Source organism: Mucor mucedo (assembly GCF_025094135.1).
Source record: "Mucor mucedo strain NRRL 3635 chromosome Unknown EV154scaffold_132, whole genome shotgun sequence".
Taxonomy (NCBI): domain Eukaryota; kingdom Fungi; phylum Mucoromycota; class Mucoromycetes; order Mucorales; family Mucoraceae; genus Mucor; species Mucor mucedo.
Window position 1 is genome coordinate 81916 of NW_026252416.1, and position 24248 is coordinate 106163.

Consider the following 24248-nt stretch of genomic DNA (forward strand, 5'->3'; position numbering starts at 1 on the left):
CAACGTACTATGCAAATCACTCAAAGAATGAAAGATAAGTATGAAACACATTTCCGTAGATCAAACACGCAACTTTAAAATAAATTTTACAATTTTTCTTTACAACTTTTAACTTTGTAATTTGCCTTGAGAGTTTTAACTTAATGATTTTTCTGATTTTTTTGTCAATTTATTTCGTGGTAGATAAGCCTCTTTTTCGGAAAATCATTTACCATCTACCAGCAAATATAAAAATTCGTTGATTCAGGGCGACGTTATTTGAAATCAATTCTAACGAGTAGAATTTCATTAATGTAAGGCGGGAAACTGAGTATAGATTTATTACAAGACCAGAAAGGTTGACTCAACACAACTACCAGGGGAAGTTGTTCAATATAAAAAGGATCAATTATTTCATCGCAGCAGAGTTCTTTTAGTCTATTTTTACCTCTAATAAAAATATACTTTTTTCTCATTACTTTTTCATTGTAATATTTTGTCAAATACCACAGTTTTAATTTCATAGTTTATTTATTTGAACGATTTGCTTAATTATTTTTAAGTGAATCGTACCCAAATACGACACATTTAACCAATTATGATAACATTCCAAGTTCTTCTTGTAAGATGAACTCAAAATAGGACCAAAAGACGATCTTCTATCCAGTGCTTTGTTAACTTCTTTTTTCAACAAGGTTGCCACAGATTCCACTTTATCCTTATACACCATTAATTGTCGTAACAAAAGAGTCAACTTCTCGCTGATAAATCGATGATAATTTAGGAAAATAACAAGTAAGATTAACCAGATTGCAAAAATTAACTGAACTTTTATTAACATAAAATTTAGGGGTCCTTTATATACATATTGAATTCGACCTCCTTCTTCGACAGGGCTAGATGACAGGCAAGATTATGACTGACACGCCATATTTGAAAGTAAGTAGTCCAATGAGAATTATATAATAGAAGAAAGAGTGGTACACGTTTCTGTAATAGGTCTGTAGTGTCACTTGACGCGTACCTTTAAAAGTCATCAAAGTACATTCAAAAATTTATCGTGTTTGTACTTTTAAACCTCGCTTGTCATTGGCCTCCGCTAATCTGATTAGTACAATATATTAATAATGTCTTTTTAGAATAATTGTATAATAAATGTATACTTTTGTACTTGTATTTAGCTTGATGAATATCGTGCTAGTTTGTTAAGTCAATTGTGAATATTCAATATGCAACATTAAAAGAAGTGTTTATAAAATTATTGTAATGGATAAAAATATGCTGTGTAGATCAAGCATACATGAATATATAAAGCTCGATCACAACAGGGGCGGAGTGGTATACGTATTCTTTTGCTTATTCGTTGAGTGGTAAAATTGGAAGGGGAGCCAAGACTTGTTTGTAATAAGTCGCTTTTGATGCCACAAATTTGAAACGAGGTTACTGTGAAAGACGGTGGATAAATAAAGCTAAAAGAACTGATTGCTTTTTGTATGATTGTTTTGGCTTCCAGAAGTAGTTTAAAGTGGTCATCCTTGACCTTGGTAGTGGTGGCCTTCTTTCCGACTTCAATATTCGCTATATCAATGAATCTCTGATTGATAATAACTCTAAGTCTGTAATTGTTTTTGAACTTGCTATCAAAGCTTTTCAATACTGTATCGCCGCTATATAGAGTAGATAATGGAGTTAGTATTCTCTGATATCCTTATTTGTTTTTTTTAAAAAAAATACGAGCTTTGTATTTACCTCTTGACTTGTACAATGGAATCAGAGAACATGGCTTCTATGATAGGCTCCCAGATATTTATGTTATAATCTTGCTCTGATTGTTCATGAGCAACAGATAAGTCAAGTAGGCTTGGTTTGGTGTAGAAGGCATTCATACTATACGCATAAGATAGTCGCATTATTGTGTTGTTAGCAAAATATCACGCATAAAAGCTGGGAACATTTGGAACTTACATGGTGGTAATAATCTTGTAAAAATATAAAGAATCTTCGGGACATTGTTGCTGGTATGATAAAGATCGAATATACCTCTTATAAGCTGTTGACTTCTATGATAGTAAATGCTGTTAATTAACAAATATTCTGATTTGTAAATTTTCTCCTCATTCACATGCCTTTTGTGTTACAGAGCTTACCGCAGCAATCAGTTTTGGACGTAATGCTGGTAATTGGTCCTCTTCAGTACTTTGATGAGCAATCAGTATTTCCTTCCAACCATCAACATCATCTTGTTGAGACGAGCTCCCTTGGTTTGATAGGTCAACAATGCTTAAGCTTAATAAAAGATAGGTATTTATATTTAGTGATTGCTAAACAAAGTATTTGGTATGCTTAGTGGTACTTACTTTTGGGATAAATGGCGGTCCTTTTGGGTACGTTCGGTTGACTAGACAAAATAAAGACTCTGTTGTTAGAGCTATGTATTACATTTGATATAAGTTTTTGTGTCTCACAGAGGATGCTTCTTGGGATAGCATGTGGTCCAATTTTCTTTTGTTTATATTTGCGCTGATTATATCTTTGACTGTATCAGTCCAGTATATATCCAAGTGTGTACTTTCAGTAATCATCTAAAATGATAATTAGTCAAACGTGTTATAATCTGTATCTGACAAACTTCATACCGCAAAATCATCACGTATATATTCTTCATACAAGAATTCTTTCAGTTGTTTGTCTTCAACTTCCTGATATACAGACTTAACTTGCCTCATCAAACTGTCTTACCTGGCCACCGTCAACTCCATACACTGATTATTATTACCTGCAAACAACACCGTCACCAAACATTGACTCACCACCAGGAATCACAATCTCCGAGTATTAATTCACCACCAGGACTCACCACCTCCAAGCATTGATTCACCACCACGAATGACCGCCACCAAGCATTGAATCACCAGCATGAATTACCACCCCCGAGCATTGAATCGTCACCAAGAATCACCACCTCCGAGCATTGGAGCACCACCAATAATTACGCAATTTTCAGTTCACTTTCTGCATAAGTGCTTGTCTTGAATAATTGGCAGTAGAACATAATAGTTGATCATTTTATCATGAATAAAATACGATCCCAAATATAAAATGTCTTATCGATATTTGTATATTTGGTTGTAGAAGACAGGTATCCATTAATTTATACCGTGAAGAAGCTAAAATTGTCAACGTTCAAAGAGATCACAAGAAGCTAGCTCGTTCTATGGCTGCTGCTTCTATCGTTCTTCTCAAGAATCCAGACATTCTCCCTCTTTCCAAGAATATAGAATGATTGTATATCAAAGTCTTTTCCCTGTTCAAGAATGTAAGCTTTCTTGTATCTAAAAAAACATAAATAAGTAACAGGACAAGAAATATGGTGTCATAGCATATATCTACATTTTAAGAGTATCAAATCTTTTAAAGAAAAGTAAAAAAAAATTTTGTATGAACAAGATTTTATAAAAAAAAGAAAAAAAAAGTTTTGTTTACTGATGGTTTTTTTGTTTATATTGGATGGACAAGAAAAGCTTGGCATTTTGATTTTACTACTTTTTGAAATGGGATGAACACCATCGGACCATCCGTTTGATTCTCGTCAGATCCATGTGCGATACATCATACTTTTGTTAGGATCAAATGGAATAATGAGCAGTAAAGCATCTTGGAATGACATGATACTTTCATGTGAAACAAACACTAAAAAATCAACTTTATCATTGGCTAACACATTATGGGGAATGCGACAATGTTGACATATACATGTTTTTTAACAAAAAGTTTCTAATAACGTTCAAGCATGATTAAGTTTTTCTATGAAGAAATTTAAATCAATATTTGTAGCTCTTGTTTTGATGTTGCCAGCATACAAGTTATATACTTGTAAGCAGTATAATATGCATAGACATTGGACTTCCTCAGTTGAAGTTCTGATGCAGCCTTAAATTTTATGGTCTCGGCGGAGTACATAAACTTCAACTTTTGATCTCAACTTCAAAACTCTGAATTCAAAAATTCAAGCAACCCAATGTTAATACACCATCAGCTGAAAGCAAAAAGATAACACCACCTAAAGCTATCAAGGCACAATTAAGCTTTGATTACGCACCAAGTCAAGACGACATCGATCATAATCTACTTGTTTTACATCATGGTTTAGATACTGGAGTATTTACATAGTCATAAAAACCAATATAATAACTGATTCGACAAGCTTGGGTCCTCACTCATTAACAATTCTTGAGGCTTCCACTGCATTTAGGTCTGTCTTCTTCGTTAACAAATCGTCGCCAAAGCCGTTTTTCTGGACGCGATATTCTCTGGACTTTAAGAATCATTTGATAGGAGAAGCAATCATGTAGCTAAGGTTATCCTTCATGACTATGGTTTCTCTGTTAGGAAGGTGATAATCGCGTCTCAGGATGTTTTTTGCACGCTCAACTGCTTCTGGAGGGACAATTTTGGCGATATTAATAAGCTGCTCGTCTCCACTGACGTTATCCATTTCATCTTCTTCCACTATGCACTTAAATTTCTGTTCAAATCCTTCAGGTATAATGAAAGTAACCTTATTGTTCATATTGGCAGATTGAAGTAGAAATGATGCGATCAAACGTACACTTTTGACGGTCGTCAAGTGTTATGGTGTGTAAACTGGCAGCTTGCAAGAAGACGTGCTTCATGTATTTTTTATCACAGTATCGGAATTTTATGATAAAAGCACAATACTTTCTCAGCTGCAGAGCAGTGATCGTGCTTTTGAGCTTGAGTGTATCTGCTGTTGGCGAAGAACAAATCCTCCAGTGCCTTTTGTTAACATAAGCAAATGAGAACTTATCCAGTTCACTTGGAAAAATATTTAAGACGGATAAAAGCACTTCGGTAGGTAAGTTTTTCGTCATTAACAACCAAATCAAGTCAAGAATAACAGAAGAGAAAAGGGTTTTACTAGATCTTTTCTGAAACAATCAAAATTCATTTGATTTACAGTGATAAAAATAGAATGTTTGCCTTAAGGCAATTGTTATTCGTTTCAAGTAATGCCAACTGCTAGAGCGCACAGTTACAGAATACAAATATGGACTACAACAAAGTAACTCTCTACTTAATCACTTTAAAAAAAACATTGGCGGAATGTTGGATACAATTTCTTAATGTAGTTTGAGGAACGTTATTAAATGCTTCAGTGATTCTTGTATGAAGATCCCTCAGTAACATCGAACTTAATACGCTCAATACTATTTTTAACAATAGCCCAAAATCATTCAGTAGGGTTCAATGTAGGCGAAAAATAAAGGCAAGTAAATAAACTAATATCATCTGCTAGCAACTAAATTATCAATGCCTTTGTGGGTATAAATAGGAGCATTATCCATGACAAAGATAAGCCCTTTTAATTCGGGAAATCTAACTGGTCTCAAGTTCCCTTTAAAAAACTCAAGATAATGTCCAGTTCTTGTTCTCGTCTTTGCACATACCATCGCTTCTGCTTAAAGCACAGAACTCTTGTCTTCTTTTCAGGACCTCATCTTTTTTTACGTTTTATGATTGATTTATATATAGATGTACAGAAACGTGAAAAGGTAAAAGAATGTTTGTTTAACAGCAATCTAGCCGATAAGTATATATATACCAACTGTTTTAGACATATAAATGCTCGCTCCAAACTGAAGGCTAAGTTTTGTTTTTGAAGCTAAAATAGCCATTTATTTTTACTTCCCTTTTTTAAAAAAAAAAAAAAACGACAAAGGGTGATAAGTACAATGATTTATTAGTTTAAATAAGATTTTTGTGCTCAAAAATCAGTGGAGACTCTTAAATTTTTGGTTTGTGGGTATTGATTATTTTGTCAAGATCTACAATTGTAGTTGAAGGTTTTCTTTTGATATTGCTGGTTGTATTGGATTTCTTGACACAACAACGGTTGTAAGAATTACTGAGTTTTTTTTAAATCATCAAGTTGCATAATAAATCCTGTTAGATTTTGCATAGATGATGGAATTTTTATTTTTGAGACTTCGAAGACGATTTTGGGGCCATTTTTGTGCTTTATACATCCATAATTTGTTATTACAGTACCTAGTATATTTAAATTTATAAACAAACTATGAAAATGTAACATCAATTAAATGTTTACTTTACCTACGATCTGTATGAGTAAAACGCATTCAGCATTGATATCTTCAATTTCATTTACTCCAAACAAAGCCAGTCTTAGTAGATCTTGGTGGGTAGATACTGTATCCTTTTTTTTTTTTTTGTATTCTGACTTCACTTCAGTAAAACAAGTAAGCTTTTCAATTCTTCTCTCGTGGATTACAGCGCAACCAGCGTCAGGGCGGGTACTGAGAGTTTTTACTACCTTTCTATTTAACCTATCATTTAGATGTAGAATTAATACTACTAATAACATTAAAGTCTATATCAGGCCATTTACCAAAAAAAGTGTTTCCTGTTTTCTGGTTTGTGCAACAATGGAGTAAGCATAGGATCGACAAAGCCGTTGATGAGCTCTTACTCTTCAACCGTATAATCAATAATTTCTTCATCAGGTAGTTTGTTTAATCTATAATAAAGAGTAGTGTTGGTTTATAAATCCTAATATCATAAAGTTTTTTTTTTTTACTACATGTATAATACGCACAAATTAATTAAAACATCAATTACTTTTCTGTTTTAGGATCATGTTTTTTTTACTGTCGTAAGATAAAGTATCGAATACAGAGGATACAGCGACAATTGCGAGAGGAAAGATGAAGCCGTACCTTACATCCCAACAGCCATACCATATCATATACCCAAAGTTGTATCAAACTTGGTAAAAAAACAAAACTTGCTGCACCTCACACACTTACTTCGCCATTGTCAAGCACCAATACTACCGAGTATTCCCTCATCGACAAGCATATCCACCATACTTGCTGCACCTGGCATATCGATCTTCTTTTTTGGCCTCTTCGTATATTATAAATAGTTTGATTTTTACTAAGTCTCTGTCAGAAATATCACCAATACCCTGAGAAAAAAATATATGAGACATAATATTAAACCTTAAACTTACTTACTCTAAATAATTCTGTTAAGGCATCAAACGTTACTTTTTCAATACTTGCACCACATTTGTAGATATCCAACATCTGGTTATATAAGTCATTCATATTTATTCCAGGATAAGCACGGCTTTTTTTTAATAGTATAATATTGTAAAGAGATCTAAAGCAGAGGCATGAATATATCAATATACCAGAATAAAAAAAAATTACTTACAAGGTTTGAAAAACCTGCATTAACGAAGAGACCGACTACTTTTACCTTTTTGTAAGCATTAATTGGAACGAGTCGAATTCTTTCAAACAGGTAGGAGCCCCTTCATCTACTAATATTGAATTTATAAATTCGGCCTCATTTTCATCATCGCTTTTTCCGTTTGAGAAGTCACTGTCAGAATCTTCCTCATACAAGATATGTTTTCCATTGTTGCTATTTTCCGCCTATTCTTGCACCGGTACCTATTTTAGTGATAATAAAACGTATTACTTTCGATATTTATATTAAAACGCTTTATTTCTCATTAACCTGTAACTCTTTGGTAATCGCTGCACCACTGGCTTTAATCAGAGCAATGGATACTTTGTTTCGTTCATTGGTGAGTGTCTTGGTAATTTGTGTAGAAAACCATAGTGTATCAAAGTCAAAGATAAAGATAAGCGACGGGCATCTCTTGCTTAAGGGAAATTTTGCTTTATATTCTGCTTTGAATTTATTCACTATATTGATTTTTCCATCTTTTGATTTATCGTACTGTTGAATATATGTTTTAACCAAAGTAATATTGTTGCTGTAGTTGGGTACAATTCACTTAAGAATAATTAAGCAAATCGTTTAAAAAAATAAACTACGAAATTAAAACAACCTTTGATGTTGCATATCAGCATACGCTTGTATACTGCTATACAACATCTCCGACTTCGAGTACATACATCTATATTAAAGATTGCATGATTGGCCTAAATACCAAATACGAATGACAGTTGTATACAGAATGCTATACCACTGAGTTACGATATCACCGATAGAGAAGAGAATCTTCTCAGATCAAATCAAGAATTATAAGAAAGAGAAACTTAATATTAATAGTTCTCTCAATGGCTTAGCTACCCATAGAGAGAATAGAACAGCTATTAGTATAAATGGTTCATTTACTTATATGTTGATATAATTATACTGCCTATAAAGAGTATAAAGAAATAGTGTATGAATTAATGGATACCTATCTTCTACAACCAAATATACAAATTTCGATAAGATATTCTATATTTGGGATCGTATTTTATGCATTAGAAAATTAAAGCATAAATGATCAATTACAACTATTATGTTCTATTGCCAATTACACTTGACAAACAAGTATGTATCTTTTAACAGTATCCGTTACACGATCTTACAAAGAAGTGTGCCACTGCACCAAGTATTTGTCAGAATACTCGTGTTCCCGTTTCACACATCTGGGACAACGTTACCTTTAATCAATTCTAACGAGTAGAGTTTAGATAACACAAGATGGAAGACTAAAATATAGATTTATTCCAAAACCAGAAAGGTTGACTCATCATAAATCCAGGAGATGTTGGCAATATAAAAAGGATTGATTATTTCATAGCAGCAGAGTTCTTTAGTCTATTTTTACCCTAATAAAAATATTCGTTTTATCTCATTATTTTTATACGTGCATTTTATCAAATATCACAAAATTTATTTCAAAATTTGTATACGTGATAAGTGAAAAAAGGTAATGATTTGTGTCATAAGCGGAGAACGTGTTAATTTTAGTGCTCGTTTCTTAAGGCTTTTTTTAAATGTGTACGTGCCTTCTTCAGTTGCTTTATTTCGTTACTGATTTTTTTTATCGCACGTTTTGTCTGTTGCCTCCATTCACGGCTGGGTGTGAAATCAACAGTGGCCTGTAATGAAGCATAGGCGTGGTAGCAGGTATAGGCGTGGTAGCAGGTATAGGCGTGGTAGCAGGTATAGGCGTGGTAGCAGGTATAGGCGTGGTAGCAGGTATAGGCGTGGTAGCAAGTATAGGCGTGGTAGCAGGTATAGGCGTGGTAGCAGGTATAGGCGTGGTAGCAGGTATAGGCGTGGTAGCAGGTATAGGCGTGGTAGCAGGTATAGGCGTGGTAGCAGGTATAGGCGTGGTGGAAGGCATGGGTATAGACTTGGTAGTAGGTATAGGCGTGGTTGAAGGCATGGGTGTAGACGTGGTAGCAGTGTGAATTACGTTAACATTGGAACTTGGCGGGTTGTTAAAAGTTAATTTTTGGAATTGGTAAGTGACCACAGTGCCATCACGGAATCGGGCGGGAAGGAGTGTAAAATGCATGTTGTTGATGGTGATGCCCTTTTTAATATAGTTATTATAAAACACAGACGCACCTTCAATGGATGAGAAATGAAGATAACAAGTACTAAAAAGAAAGAAAAGAAAAATTAGTAATTGAAAAATAATTTGGTCAGGATACATACTCGAACTGGACGTCTTTTTGAACCTCGTTCACTAATTTCAAATTTAAACACTTAAAAATCTCTTCTACCTGGCTGTTTGTCATGCCTTTAATCGAAGCGCTTTTCACACGCACTTGTTTATTGGGTTTATTTCAAGCGGAACATACCATTATGTGTACACAAAAAAAAAATAATTAAAAGACTTATGATGGTCTATAAGAAAAAACCAGGGATATTTGTATGAAAAATTATACAATTATAGGGGGAATATTATGTGCCTTATTGGATCATGATGTAATAACCTGTTGATAGTAAATAATCAACATATCGTTAAATTTAGCCCTTCCATACCGAGTATATATATTAGTCAGAGTGATTAACAGTAATAAAACATCAAATGACGAGAGTAATATTTACACTCGGATTTATTAATATTTTTTGTCCAGGACTATTCCATTGTAGGTATTGCTATTTGCAGAAGAAAAATCTACTCGCCACAGAGTTGTTTCCTGTGTACAGACTTCAACGGTAGGATGAGAACAAGCGGGTTAATGTGTGATTCATGATAAACTTGTATATTACTATCCATCCTAAATGTGATGTGACAATTTACTGTATTATTAGTAGAGACTTTAGGGGACTAGATTTTCACTAATTTTTACACTTTTTTTTTTGGTAATAAATATTGATGTCATCGTAGATTTGCACTTTCCTAATAAAGCGTAACATATAATCCAATAACGTCAGACATTTATGAATCTGCGACTTAAATATAATGATAACAATGGCATTACTCTTTTTTTCTTCTCAAATAATCTTTAAAACAATACATAAAAATGTCTGAATATATCATTAACATGTGGAGAAATAATTTAACCAGTGCCTACAACCGGTTACGTGAAGTAGAGGAACAGACTCTAGAAGAATTCGAAGACGAATATGAGGACGAATATGAGGACGATTTCGAGGAAGGTTTCGAGGAAGATATGCCATCCACGATGTACAATGATGGTCAACGTCTAGATATCCAGTCCCTCACTGACGAGATGAGTATCCATCTATTTAGATTTACGTATCAGCAAATACAATCTGTAGTGATCAGCATGCATCTTACTGAGAGGATTACCTGTCGTGCAAATACATCCCAACAATTTTATTGGGATATCATCGAGGCATTTGCTATCATGCTTCGTAGACTTGCCTATCCGTCTCGATTGATTGATCTTGAACTCCTTTTTGGTATAAGCTACTCGACTATTTATACGATATTCAATGAAATGATTGTATTATTGTATTCGAAGTACAACGAAGGTATACGTCTTACAAGAAATCATTTGCGACCTTACAACTTGAGACGATTCAGCGAAGCTATCATCCAGAAAGGCTCGCCTTATACTGAGGTCGTTGGATTTATAGATGGAACTTTGAATGCTGTGTGTAGACCTGGTGAAAATCAAGGTAGTGTATACAACGGTCATGTGAGAGGGCACGGGTTGAAATACCAAGCAGTTGTAACTCCTGACGGTATCACTGTTAGCTTGTGTGGACCATTTGCTGGGGCGATTCATGACATGAACATGTTGGATAGCTCAGATATCATTAGCGAATTGGATGAAATCTTGAACTGTGAAGATATTGGCGATAAATTCTACGCTCTGTATGGTGCTCCGGCATATCGGCCATCATCTTGCCTTATTAGACCTTCTTTGACTGGTTTGGCTCTAACAGATAATCAACGTACAACAAACGAAATGATGTCCTCAGTCAGGGAATGTGTGGAGTGGGAGTTTGGGCATGTCGCAACTCTGTTTGCTTTCGTCAGATATAGACCAGGACAAAAGGTGTCTCTAAGTCGTGTTGGAATGTTCTATGTTGTTTCAACCCTTTTGAAAAATATACATACCTGTATTAATAATGGAAATCAAACCAGCTTCTTCTTTGGACTATCACCTCCTACGTTACAACAATATATCGACAGTATAACTAATATTTAATAAATTTATTTTGAGTCGTTTTGTTTAAATTGATACATTTTTTGAGGTATTTGTTGAGGTGGTTTTGGGGGGTAAGGATAGACAACCTGCGGAGGGTATTGCTGAGCGTTGGCTTGAGACGATATTGCTTTATTTACAGATGTCAACAAGTTATCTTCAAAGATCTTTTGATTTATCTTGATGTCATCTGCAAATTTCTTTTGGCTTGCCTCTACAGCCGCAATTGTCTCCTCTTTGCCTTTGTTGATCAATCTTTAAACATCGCTCAAAAAAGCACGCTGGTATTGTATCTGCTTTTCCGATTCAGCCAAAGCAAAAGCATACTCATTCTTTCGTGCTTCCTCTACTGCACGCTTTCTATCAAAATGTTTTTGTTGTGTAGGACGTTCCATCTTGTTGTTATCGTCTTCGATCACATACATCTCCTCTCTTGCCTCTGGCTGCTGAGATATCTGTGGGTGCTTTTCTTTAATCTCGCGTTGAGTTGCCTTTATTTTTTTGTTCACTCCTTTTAACGATTGAGAGCATAGCTCTGCCTGGGCTTCTCTTTTTTTTATACGGGCAGAGCTGGCCTGAGCATCTTCTTCATCCTTGTTCGTCTCGACTTCAGTCATCTTAAGTTTAATCGATGGAAATCATTAAAACCTTGTAGTATATCAAATTTTTTAATTAGTTACCTCATCATCCATTGAGCTCAGTCGATTCTCGAGAGTCGTTTCAGAATCATTTGTACCACTGGCAAGTCGATCCGCATTTTTCTTTTCTATTATTTCTTTTCTTGCTTTCTTCAAATAGTTTCTTAATGAAGTCAAACCAAGAGACCTCAAATGAGGGTCTACTTTGTGTACTTCTTGGAGAACTAAATCCCATGCTACTGTTACATTGGTTTTTTTCTTGTCAAAAGGACGATGAGATATGCTGGCCTCAACGGCTGCCAATTTTCTACTTTCTGACCATTGACCACGTTTCTCAGTAGACTTCGACCCAGTCAATTTACCGTCTTGAATAAAGTTGATGTTGCTGTCATTGTTGCTATCATTATTGCTGTTTATATTGTTGTCTTTGTTACTGTTGCTACTGCTGTAGCCGGAATTGTTAGGTTCTGTGCTTTGTTGGGACATGTTTTATGTTTATTAAATGATCAAAGTAAGAAAAGACAACTAAAATCATGAAATCATAGACTCATAATAATGCAAAAATCGGTGCTAAAATAATGTAATATTAACATTTACAATTGGCTTATTTCAAAGACAGATTAGTGAAAGCGTTTTCACTAATAGTGGAAGACTTCCAAAACTGTTAATTCATCAAAATTAAACGGACTTAAAAATATTCTTTACGATGTGTAACCAAAAATTAACCTTAATTTTAAGACATTTTCTACTGCTTAAATGGAGAAAAGTTAATTGACACCCCCCACCCCCCTTAATTAACTTGAAAATTAACTTCAAAAAAAAATTAACTCAAAAAAAAAAATCTTTTTTACATTTTCTTTTAAAACTTTGCATGCAATAGGCTTTAAGGATTATGAAAGTAAAATAAATGTATTGCGAAGAGTTTGTTTATAAAAAAATAATTTTATTGTGCTCTTTTACGCTTATTTGAAACGACTTTTTTACCCTTTTCAGAAGAAGTAGGAGATGGTTCCTAAAAAAATGAAAAAAAAAGGCATTTTTTAGTAAATACAAGACCTAAAATATATCACAATTGTAGGCGAGAATTTGCGGGCAAGATTTTGAGTGTGCCAAGAGAAAACGCAGTTGGTGTAGATAGAGGTGATGTGGCAACTCAAAAAAAGCATGCCGTTATTACGAAGCATCGTCAGGCAGTAGAATGGGGAATGAGAGCCATACAAGGGTCATTTGGAAGGCTGCATGCAAAACTTCCTTCTGATAAGGAACAGCGTAGAGATGTTTTGACCCTTGTATGGAGGTTACACAACTTCCGTGTAAGAACCGTTGGTGTAAACCAAATCCGAACGGTTTACTACGCTAATTGGAAGCAAAGGGAGCAAGAAATTATGAATTATTTGAATTAATAAAATTAAAAAAAAATTAATCTTAATTTTTGTGCGTTTTGGAAGGCATGCGAAATTAACCTCGGAAAATAGAATTTCCGTAGTTAATTTTAAGTTAATTTAATTTCTGTTTTGAGTTTTGGAAGTCATCCAGTGTAAAAATTGATGAAAACTTACACTATCTTGTGCAACATCGGATTTCAAAATCGTGAAATTTACATATTAGTACAGTGAAAATTAATCCCCTAAAGTCTCTAGTTCTTTCTGGTGCATGTTCAAGCATTTTTACATCTGTCTTTTCCTTTGTTTAAAGAAAGCCTATTTTTAGTTGCTACAAAAAAACCATATGTCTTCCGAGGCATAAATAAATAAAAAATAGACTTTAAATAAGAAATTATTGGTAAATACAACTTTATTTTTAATTTGGCCATCAATTATTGGCTGAACTTCGAACTTCATTTTTTTGATTCAAAAAACTTTCCAAATATGGTTGTTTCTAGTTGGTGTGTAGTTCCCGTACCGAAAACGAAACCGAGACAATCATTACTGAGGTCAATAAAAAACAAATCCAATTACAATGCTTGGACAACAAAAGCCGAGTTTGAAAAAGAGGATGATGATGAAGGCGATGTGGAATAAGATGATAAATATCATGAATAAATAACACCGATTTTTTTTTAAATAAAAATGACCCACTTTTAAAAAGTATTTCCATAAATCCTATCCTATCACAACTAATGCCTTTAAGGAATAAATTGTTTATTTATTTTTCACAAGGATGGTAAATAAAGGATTGTAGATGCAAAACGGAACGAATCCCGATGACCCTGAAACAAGATCTATACGTGTGAATTCAGCCCAATTTTTTTTTCTTTTTTTCTTGACGCTAAAAAAACACAGACCGTTTTCTTTTTTTTTCTATGTCTTACCTTCGTAACTTATTAAAGTCATAACACTATAAAACCCCGTAATACTGAGCCTGATCAGTGGTTGGGTTGAGTATAGCTGGGATCTCAGAGACTGTAATCTAGATTGCGTCTTTCATTTGCCATCACTGGTAAATAAACACTAATAGTAGAAAGTAAACTGTATTTACTAGGCGGTCCTTAACTGGATATAACGGTTGTAAGATGGCAGTGATGGAGGGGCGGTAGCTGAGGAATGGATAAAGGTTTTTTTTTCTTTACGCCATATTTTTTGACCTTTATCAAACACTTTGAAGAGATGGCAAAGATTCAAGCCTCCACGTGGCCAATCTAGGGCAACATTCATTACTGAATGTCAATTGTGTATCTGTTTATATTGGTTTTGTTTGCTTTAATAAATTTTTTATTTTTAAACATTAAAATAATGTGTTGGCATTTAAAAAAAGACTTTAATTGTTGATCAAGTAATCGCTCAATTGTTGATAAAATCTATGTGGAAACAAATATCTTAGATAAAATAAAATCATCAATATCACTTACACTAATTTATCATTGAAAGTCAGATTGATGCCGTTGGTACTTCCATGATTATTGTCAGATAAATGATTTAAAGATTAAAAAGTCAGAAAGACACGACATACTGTATATATGACACTTTTTTTTAAGGGATTTCACTCATTCGACAATGTTCAAAATGAAGTCAGAAAAACAACAACAAAAAAGGTTGTCAAGCTTTCTTTCTTCAGTTTAAAATTTTATTACTGACATCAAAAAACTTAGCAACTATGAGATTATGCAACTTCAAATCCTGTTTATTAGTCTATGGACTAAACGAAAAGACACTAAAAAAACAAGTATATATAACCCTTATTTTATCCATTTTTCTAATTTTCATTTTAATAAAATCTTGTTTCATACAAAAAAAAATTGTTACTTTTCTTTAAAATCTTTGATACTCTTAAAATGTAAATATATGATATGACACCATATTGCTTGTCCTGTTACTTATCTATGTTTTTTTAGGTCTAAGAAAGCTTACATACTTGAACAAGGAAAAGACTTTGATACACAATCATTCTATATTCATTTCGGATTCAAGACACGTACTTATGCTAAAAAGGAACTGAAAATTGCCTTTAAGTCTGTATATGAGGAAGTTGAAGACAAACAACTGAAAGAATTCTTATATGAAGAATATATACGCGATAATTTTGCAGTATGAAGTTTGTCAGATACAGATTATAACACGTTTGACTAATTATCATTTTAGATGATTACTGAAAGTACACACTGGACTGATACAGTTAAAGATATAATCAGCGCAAACATAAACAAAAGAAAATTGGACCACATGCTGTCCCAAGAAGCATCCTCTGTAAGACACAAAAACTTATATCAAATGTAATACATAGCTCTAACAACAGAGTCTTTATTTTATCTAGTCAACCAAACGTACCGAAAAGGACCGCCGTTTGTCCCAAAAGTAAGTACCACTAAGCATACCAAATACTTTGTTTAGCAATCACTAAATATAAATACCTATCTTTTATTAAGTTTAACTGAAAATAGCATTGTTGACCTGTCAAACCAAGGGAGCTCGTCTCAACAAGATGATGTTGATGGTTGGAAGGAGCTACTGATTGCTCATCAAAGTACTGAAGAGGACCAATTACCAGCATTACATCCAAAACTGATTGCTGCGGTAAACTCTGTAACACAAAAGGCATGTGAATGAGGAGCAAATTTACAAATCAGAATATTGTTAATTAACAGCATTTAATATCATAGAAGTCAACAGCTTATAAGAGGTATATTCGATCTTTATCATACCAGCAACAATGTCCCAAAGATTCTTTATATTTTTACAAGATTATTACCACCATGTAAGTTCCAAATATTCCCAGCTTTTATGCGTGATATTTTGCTAACAACACAATAATGCGACTATCTTATGCGTATAGTATGAATGCCTTGTACACCAAACCAAGCCTACTTGACTTATCTGTTGCTCATGAACAATCAGAACAAGATTATAACATAAATATCTGGGGACCTATCATAGAAGCCATGTTCTCTGATTCCATCGTACAAGTCAAGAGGTAAATACAAAGCTTGTATTTTTTTTTAAAAAAAAGGATGGATATCAGAGAATACTAACTCCATTGTCTGCTCTATATAGCGGCGATACAGTATTGAAAAGCTTTGAGAGCAAGTTCAAAATCGATTACAGACTTGGAGTTATTATCAATCAGAGATTCATTGATATAGCGAATATTGAAGTCGGAAGGAAGGCCACCACTACCAAGGTCAAGGATGACCACTTTAAACCACTTCTGGAAGCCAAAACAATCATACAAAAAGCAATCAGTTCTTTTAGCTTTATTTATCCACCGTCTTTCACAGTAACCTCGTTTCAAATCTGTGGCATCAAAGGCGACTAATTACAAACAAGTCTTGGCTCCCCTTCCAATTTTACCACTCAACGAATAAGCAAAAGAATACGTATACCACTCAGCCCCGACGACAGCGAGAAGTTGACTCTTTTATTACAACAATTAATGGTGTATAAGGAAAAAGTGGAATCCGTAGCAACCTTGTTGAAAAAAGAAGTTAACAAAGCACTGGATAGAAGATCGTCTTTTGGTCCTATTTTGAGTCCATCTTACAAAACGAACTTGGAGTGTTATCATAATTGGTTAAATGAATAAATTAGTACTTATTTTTTATCAAAATACATGATTTGTGGTATTTGACAAAATATTACATAGAAAAGTAATGAGTTAAAAGTATATTTTTATTAGGGGTAAAAATAGACTAAAAGAACTCTGCTGCTATCAAATAATTGATCCTTTTTATATTGCACAACTCTCCTGAGTTTTAATGATGAGTCAACCTTTCTGGTTTTGGAATAGATCTAGACTTTGTTTCCCGCCTTGGGTTAAATGGATACTACTCGTTAGAATTGTTTCCAGATAACGTTGTCCCATATCAGTGGATCGGGAGCATGAGTATGCTAATAAATCTTTAGTATTACGAGACACTTATTTATCAGATCATGCAACGGTTACTGTAAAAGATGCATACTTGTTTGTCAAGTGTAATTGGCAATAAAACATAATAGTTGATCATTTATTCATTGTCTTTGTAATGAATAAATTACGATCCCAAGTATAAAATGTCTTATCGATATTTGTATATTTGGTTGTAGAAGCTAGGTATCCATTAATTCATACACTATTTCTTTATACTCTTTATCAGTAGTATAACTATATAAATATATAAGTAATTGAACCATTTATATTAATAGCTGTTCTATTCTCTCTCTGGGTAGCTAATCCATTGAGAGAACTATTAATATTAAGTTTCTCTTTCTTATAATTCTTGATTGATCTGAGAAGTTTCTCTTCTCGATCGGTGATATCGTAACTCAGTGGTATAGCATTCTGTATCCAACTGTCATTCGTATATCGTATTTAGGCCGATCATGCAATCTTTTATATAGAAGTATGTACTCAAAGTAGGAGAAGTTGTATAGCAGTATACAGGCGTATGCTGATATGCAACATCAAAGGTTGTTTTAATTTCATAGTTTATTTATTTAAACGATTTGCTTAATTATTCTTAAGTGAATCTTACCCAAATACGACAACTTTTTCGAGTTAAAATGATATTTTAATGTCAGAAAACATTTTTTAAAATTTGACCCCTCCATAGTGGTGGGGTCAAATATTTTTAATTAAAATCAAAATTTTAAAATTTTAAATAATTTGCTTGAGAACACCCCTAACCTTTCAGATGGGATATTAATTTTAAGGAAAATGTGTTTTACCCATCTTAATATTTGTCTCTGCATAAATTTGTTTTAGGTACCACCTAAAAGCAGATGCACTCTAAGATACTATTTGAAAAAGGAAAAAGCCGTACTCGCTTAAAAGAATGATCATCTAAGTGGGACATTTAAAAGATATCAGGAATTTTTCGCTTTTAACCGGTACATTGTACGGTCGCCTTGTAATTATCAACCGGCGATTTGACCGATCGGCTTTCAGTTTTCGACCAATAAGTTGACCGGTGGGTTGACCGGTCGATGTATACTGCTAAAACATGGCTGGAATGTTCGTTATTTTGAAATGTATTACACTTTCACGAAAGTCGCGATTGCAGAAAGTCAATTATTGTGCCCAAGACTTATTTGTATATTGAGCTGAAAATGTTATGGCTACAAAAATAAACGCATTTCCAGTTTTTTTTTACGCAATCTATGCCATAAACTGAATACAATCATATTCCTGATTGTTCTTCCGCCTAATCACGTGTGCAAGCAGTGTCCAAAAAGGCGAAATTTAACTATTTTGGTTGCTATGAATCTCCTGTGAAGGCTTTCCTAACATAATAACTGCCTGTGTTGAAGTTACCCAACTCCTTCTAAAGTATTTCGTTACAGGTGTCTAGTTTTTATTTTATCTTTTGTACGCATTGAAATCAACCTGACTAAATATTTCAAGACCATGTTTCATATACCAAATCATGCGATGCAAATCATGTCTCAAAGAAAAAAATTAATATAACGTGCCCCTAAGCTTGAACAAGATAAACTTTTTATTCTTTTTTAGTTCCAGTTTTATACCCCAAAAATTGTTTTGCTACAAATTCCTTGCAGGCGAAAGGTTGTAGTAATGATTTCAAACATAATATAAAAACCATTTACATATTTATTTATAAAAATGTTTTTGTGATAGTTATCAAACATTATTACTGTTAAAATATTAAAGCGTAGTAAAATATGGGACGATTAAATTTATTATAAAAACAAAAACCAACTGACGGTGGGTTAATAGTAATGGACCAAATAATAACGGTAATGCATACGACTTGATATTTTTGGTATAACTTAGTAATAAATAAATAACCAGAAAATAAGAGAAAGAGAGATTAGCGGCTGTTCGGGCAATTGGGCAAGATGTAAGGTTACTGCACGGAACTGAATTATAGGAATTCAGGTCTGAGTGGTAATTGTGTATTTTTCTCAAAATTGAGATGACTACTCTTCAATTGCATTGAAAAAAGATCAGAGGAGAACTATTGCCCCCTTTTTTTTTGCTCACTGTTTATATCTTGCAAAAAAAAAGGGAGAGTTATTTTCAATTTTTTGTATATAGAGTCATCACCTGTATAAAAAGCAACAGTGAGACATATTTTCTAGGAGGGTTATCACTTGTATAAAAACAAGTTAGAATGATAATGTCAATATATATATATGTTTCAGTGTGAGTGGGTGTGTGTGACAGAAAGGGTACATGTATAACCGATGTTTATGTATATTTTTAAGCTGTTCTTGTTGGTCTTGTTGGTCTGTCGGCGATGGTTGTTGTGACGAAAGAAAACTGAGTGTTTCTGTCTGTTTTTTTAGCTTTGGTTCCGTGCCATTTGCAGTTGGCTTGATTATCTGGGGAAAGAGTAACATTGTTAAGACACTGGTAGTAGTTCTTAAAGGATAAGATGGATATAAGTTATTAACACTGATGTGAATAATAAAGTAGTTATGAAAGTGAGTACCAGACTGGAAGTAGTCAACTTAAGAAATCTTAAAATATAAATTTTTTAGGATAAGAAGATAATCAACGATGATTTTAAGAGGGCGTAACTAATATAAATATAAACTGATTGCTAAGATTGAAAAGAAAAGTATTTATGTTATTATAAACATAGTTATATACGGTTTTAATAATAAAGAGAATCGAGTCGAGTGTGAAATATGAACTTTAAGTTAAATGTTTTATGAAAACTATAGACTTAAGAAGAACAAGAATATGAAGTTGAGGGAAACAGAAAGGAGCCAATTACACATTATTAAGAAACTAGATTTTTAGTCTAGATAAAACTGAAGAAGTATTTATTAAGAAAAAAGGGGGCGTAGTTATAGGAAAGATCCTATCATGTGTAACAGCAAGTCAATTTAGATAAGCTGCAACAACATAGTCAAACATGGTGTCACAAAGCAATTGATGGAAGACTTCAGCTTCAGCACGACAATTTTGTTTAACCAGAAAAAACAGGATAATAATGTAGGCGGTTCTTGAATACACAATAACCGCTATTCTGGAATTGTTTCGAATAATTTCCACAATATGATTCAGGTTACTGGAAGCCACATTTGGAAGTACTTGATCAAAAGTATTATTCATTGTTGCTACACTTCTATTCTGCTTGACATAGACTGGCATTGCCTATCAACAAAGTCATCATGAATAATCTGAAATATAGAAATAATGGAAGGGATGGGATATACTACTTACAAAAACCTCATTTAACAAGTGTCTGTTATTCAAATTCGCTAAAGTAAATACATTGTTATCGAGTACGTCCGGTCTGAATGCGTTTGTGTTGCTAATCAAGTTGAACAAGTCTTGAGAAAAGCAATTCACAAGAGAGACAGCTACCAACTCCGTAAGGCCTTCGGTGACAATCATGTTTACCAAAGTAAAGGTAGTAGGATTTAAAGAAGTGTACATTGATTGGTCGTCTTCGTCTAATGTCCCCAGATCGAACAGACAAGTGTCATTCATTTCGAATTCCTGGTAGTTGATTGGATGCAAAAATTCATCCGTAGGCAAATTATAACGTTGAGTACGTTCTGAAGCTGTAGGAGCAGTACGTGTATTGGTAATCTTTTAGTCTCCAAAGCCTTTCTTCCTTCAGGCGTAAACATGGTCATGTTCGCCTCATACACTTCCATACAATCCCATGATTGAAGTTCTTCGTTAAAGAAAAAAAGATCTGGAGTCAATAAATAATGTGAGTTCATATTGCTATTTTGGAACATGAACTCCAAACAACCACGATAGTATTCAAATGAACGAGGTCGAGACACAAGTCCACACAAGATAACTGATAAACAACCTTACGTAGTAAGAATACTGGGATTTTCTAATCGGATATTTACATGGAGCTCGTTTATTACAGCAAGCATGGCCTCGATAGCGAACAACGTGTGAATCTCAAAGTCGCAAATGACCTCTGTTGGATAGAATACCAGCACCGGCACCCCTCTTTCATTTAATATTTCCCTCCTTTTTTTTTGGAATGAATAATTTTTTTTTGTTATGGAACAGTATAGAACACTTACTGGACGAGACGAGGAATGGCATCATAGAAATCCTGTGCGTGACGTAAATGGAGAGAAACTTCAAATCTGGCAGGATACGTGAACTGACGAATATCTTGAAAGATATTTCTTGTACCGTTCTAAAAAAAAAGGGGGGTTAGTTTTTTTGGCATAAAATACGGAAAAAAATAAATAATTACAATGTTGTAGGTGCCTGTACCGGATGTCAAGGCAAGAGCCTCGATGGGACAGTCATGCGTGAGACGATCACTACCACGATGAGCTGAATAAAAAGGCGTTTTGATAGCATGATATGCTTGCATGGACAAGATGTTATACTGTCCTTCTCCATGGACTTGATCCAACGCTACGTATCTACAACCACCGACGGACTTTATGAAGCTAAAGATATCGTGTCTATATCTTGCATGTGCTGGATGGACAACATGATCGAATAAGCTCCACATTAATCTGGTTGTTGCCAGCAAAACACCGTCTTCCATCTCATGGTCTGCGACCCATAATCCGGTGTACCCATCAAAGCCTATATTCACTGCGAGATCGAATACGACATTATCATTTGGGATGGTTTGCCAATCAATGTCTGTTATATTTTCTCGGACAATGGCACCAACATCCTCTCCTTCTGAGCCGCGATATTCGATACCTTGCTTGAAACCATAACCATGGGAAAAGACGAAGAATCCTCGGAACTGCTGCATATTTTCCTCATGGATGATTTCTCTCATGATATCAACGATCCCTACTAGAAATGCCTCTGGAATGAACACACCAGAATAGGCGAATGTGCCTTGGGCAGTACGCTTTCTATACATTTCGTCTCTTGCATTGACGGGAAACAAGTGAGGAGTATCCGTACCTTGTCGAAGAGCAGGGAATAGGACATTGTTAACAAAATTTTCTTTTGTTGCTTGATCCACCCTTAAGTTTTGTTGGTTTCTGATATCACGAGGATCTCTCATTATCGGAAAGAACACGGACAACTAGATATATCATCAGTTTTTTTTTTTCGTTACAAGAAAAAATTGGTATGGATAGATGCTTACGTTAAATCTGGAAGAATGACCAAATCTAGCAATACTAATGTTTTGGATCTTATTGAGAGGAGTACCATGAAAGAAGGGAGATACCTTGGATGTGAATGTGTTGTAAGGGTCCAAGTTCAAACTGATGGGAGCACCAATAACAGTGGGAATATAATCCGTCCATACGCCAATCATGTCAATGTCAACAGTGAAACCTGAATTTGGTCCTGTCTTTGCAGCACATGATTTTGAAATTGAGGAACAATGCCCACGTTCTGGGGATTACCCTCTGCATTTGTATGAACACCACACAATTGTAAATTAATGTAATCGTTCATTCTGTTGGTACGATGCAAGCGGTTGCTCATATTATTAAATTCTTCGATATCAACAATTATTTCATCTGCAGCAGCATCAGTAGCAGGCGCAGGAGTAGGACGAGTAGCAGCAGGACGAGCAGGAGTGGGACGAGTAGGACGAGTAGCAGCAGGACGAACAGGAGGGGGACGAGTAGGACGAGCACGAGTAGGAGGAGAAGTAGCAGGAATGCCCGTATCTGCGAGCTATAGACATGAACCATTTGTTTTTTTAGAATTGTATATATAAAAAATAAAGATAGTACTTACATTGTCGTTTAAAGAATCTGCTTCATTTGGGGGTTGTTGCTCATCTGGATACAGTTGTTCATACGTAATTGGTGCAAGAATTCGACGTACACGATCGTGGTCTATAGACTGTGTTTAGATTTTGCTTTAATTTTATCGTCAGTTTGGATACTTACGGCTTTCTCGGTCTGTCAATTTATTTACTTCAAGAAAAAGAAAGGGGTACTTAAAGAGTGTTTATAATGAAGTAGAGGAAAGAAGAAAAAAGACATAGGTTCTATACTTTTACTGATGATGATACATTGGCAGCAAGTCGGTTGTCACTGCTTATGTCATTATCAATATGCCTAAAGAAAATTACAGGTTTTGTTTGGGGGTACATAATTTCTGTCACTGAGATAAAAAAAGATCCTACAATGAGCATGTGCATTGTGTAACAGCGTAATATAACACCATGGTACTCATACGATTGCATAGTAAACAAGTATATAAAGATTTTTTTTTGGAATTGATACAGTGGATTGTACATCATTGTAAACATGAAGCCAGTGTCGACGCGTATTTTGCATACACACTGTGCCCACCTTTTTTTTTTAAAAAAAAAAGGGGGCGACGGGGCTGAGTATATGAATTACCAAAAGGAGATTATTTTTAAAAATAAAAAGTGTACTTTTCTCTCTTTTTTTCGTTCGCTCATTCTTTTTATAAAAAAAAAAAAAAAAAAAAAAAAAAAAAAAAAAAAAAAAAACTTTTAAAGATTACTACCCTGGATACTATTGACGTGTTTGTTGAAGACACGGTGTAAGCAGTGGTATTAGCTGTCAAGAATACAAGACGACTTGGTTTTATTCAACAGCCTTGGTTTTTTTTTAAAAAAAAGAAAAGGGGCAAGTAGCAACTTCCATGGTGGACAGGTAGAGTAAAGAATGGTGCTATATACATGGCTAGAAATGAATGAAAGAATGAATACACAATACAGAGTTTAAACGAGCCACCAACAAGTGCAAGGAAGAATAAAGTCGATATCCGTGTTTGAGTGTGCCGAGTAGAGCATGACACTTGGGAATTGCCATTGCTAGTC

At 34.3% G+C, this 24248-nt stretch overlaps 5 protein-coding genes across 5 annotated transcripts; 1 reads left to right on the forward strand and 4 right to left on the reverse strand.

Moving 5' to 3' along the window:
• Nucleotides 1–499: 499 nt before the first annotated feature.
• Nucleotides 500–1865, reverse strand: EV154DRAFT_429126 (uncharacterized protein; the record flags this gene model as incomplete). Its single annotated transcript, XM_051596453.1, has 3 exons — nt 500–733; nt 1280–1595; nt 1759–1865. 3 exons carry the CDS (start codon nt 1863–1865, stop codon nt 500–502), a joined length of 657 nt encoding a protein of 218 aa, XP_051452840.1.
• Nucleotides 1866–4303: 2438 nt separating this feature from the next.
• EV154DRAFT_576252 (uncharacterized protein) lies at nt 4304–4871 on the reverse strand (the record flags this gene model as incomplete). Its single annotated transcript, XM_051606483.1, has 2 exons — nt 4304–4488; nt 4589–4871. 2 exons carry the CDS (start codon nt 4869–4871, stop codon nt 4304–4306), a joined length of 468 nt encoding a protein of 155 aa, XP_051452841.1.
• An 824-nt stretch (nt 4872–5695) lies between these two features.
• On the reverse strand, nt 5696–9578 carry EV154DRAFT_555413 (uncharacterized protein; the record flags this gene model as incomplete). Its single annotated transcript, XM_051605272.1, has 9 exons — nt 5696–6048; nt 6112–6344; nt 6488–6535; nt 6897–6985; nt 7035–7149; nt 7282–7460; nt 7546–7770; nt 8882–9437; nt 9496–9578. 9 exons carry the CDS (start codon nt 9576–9578, stop codon nt 5903–5905), a joined length of 1674 nt encoding a protein of 557 aa, XP_051452842.1. The 3' UTR covers nt 5696–5902.
• A 6795-nt stretch (nt 9579–16373) lies between these two features.
• On the forward strand, nt 16374–17119 carry EV154DRAFT_576265 (uncharacterized protein; the record flags this gene model as incomplete). The annotated part of the gene is made up of 3 exons (XM_051606484.1): nt 16374–16510; nt 16642–16821; nt 16864–17119. The coding sequence occupies 3 exons, from the start codon at nt 16374–16376 to the stop codon at nt 17117–17119; spliced, it is 573 nt and encodes a 190-aa protein (XP_051452843.1).
• Nucleotides 17120–20362: 3243 nt separating this feature from the next.
• On the reverse strand, nt 20363–23642 carry EV154DRAFT_486076 (uncharacterized protein; the record flags this gene model as incomplete). The annotated part of the gene is made up of 10 exons (XM_051598808.1): nt 20363–20638; nt 20708–20986; nt 21034–21220; nt 21317–21460; nt 21538–21656; nt 21717–22520; nt 22584–22793; nt 22835–23125; nt 23189–23296; nt 23451–23642. The coding sequence occupies 10 exons, from the start codon at nt 23640–23642 to the stop codon at nt 20363–20365; spliced, it is 2610 nt and encodes an 869-aa protein (XP_051452844.1).
• Nucleotides 23643–24248: the final 606 nt, after the last annotated feature.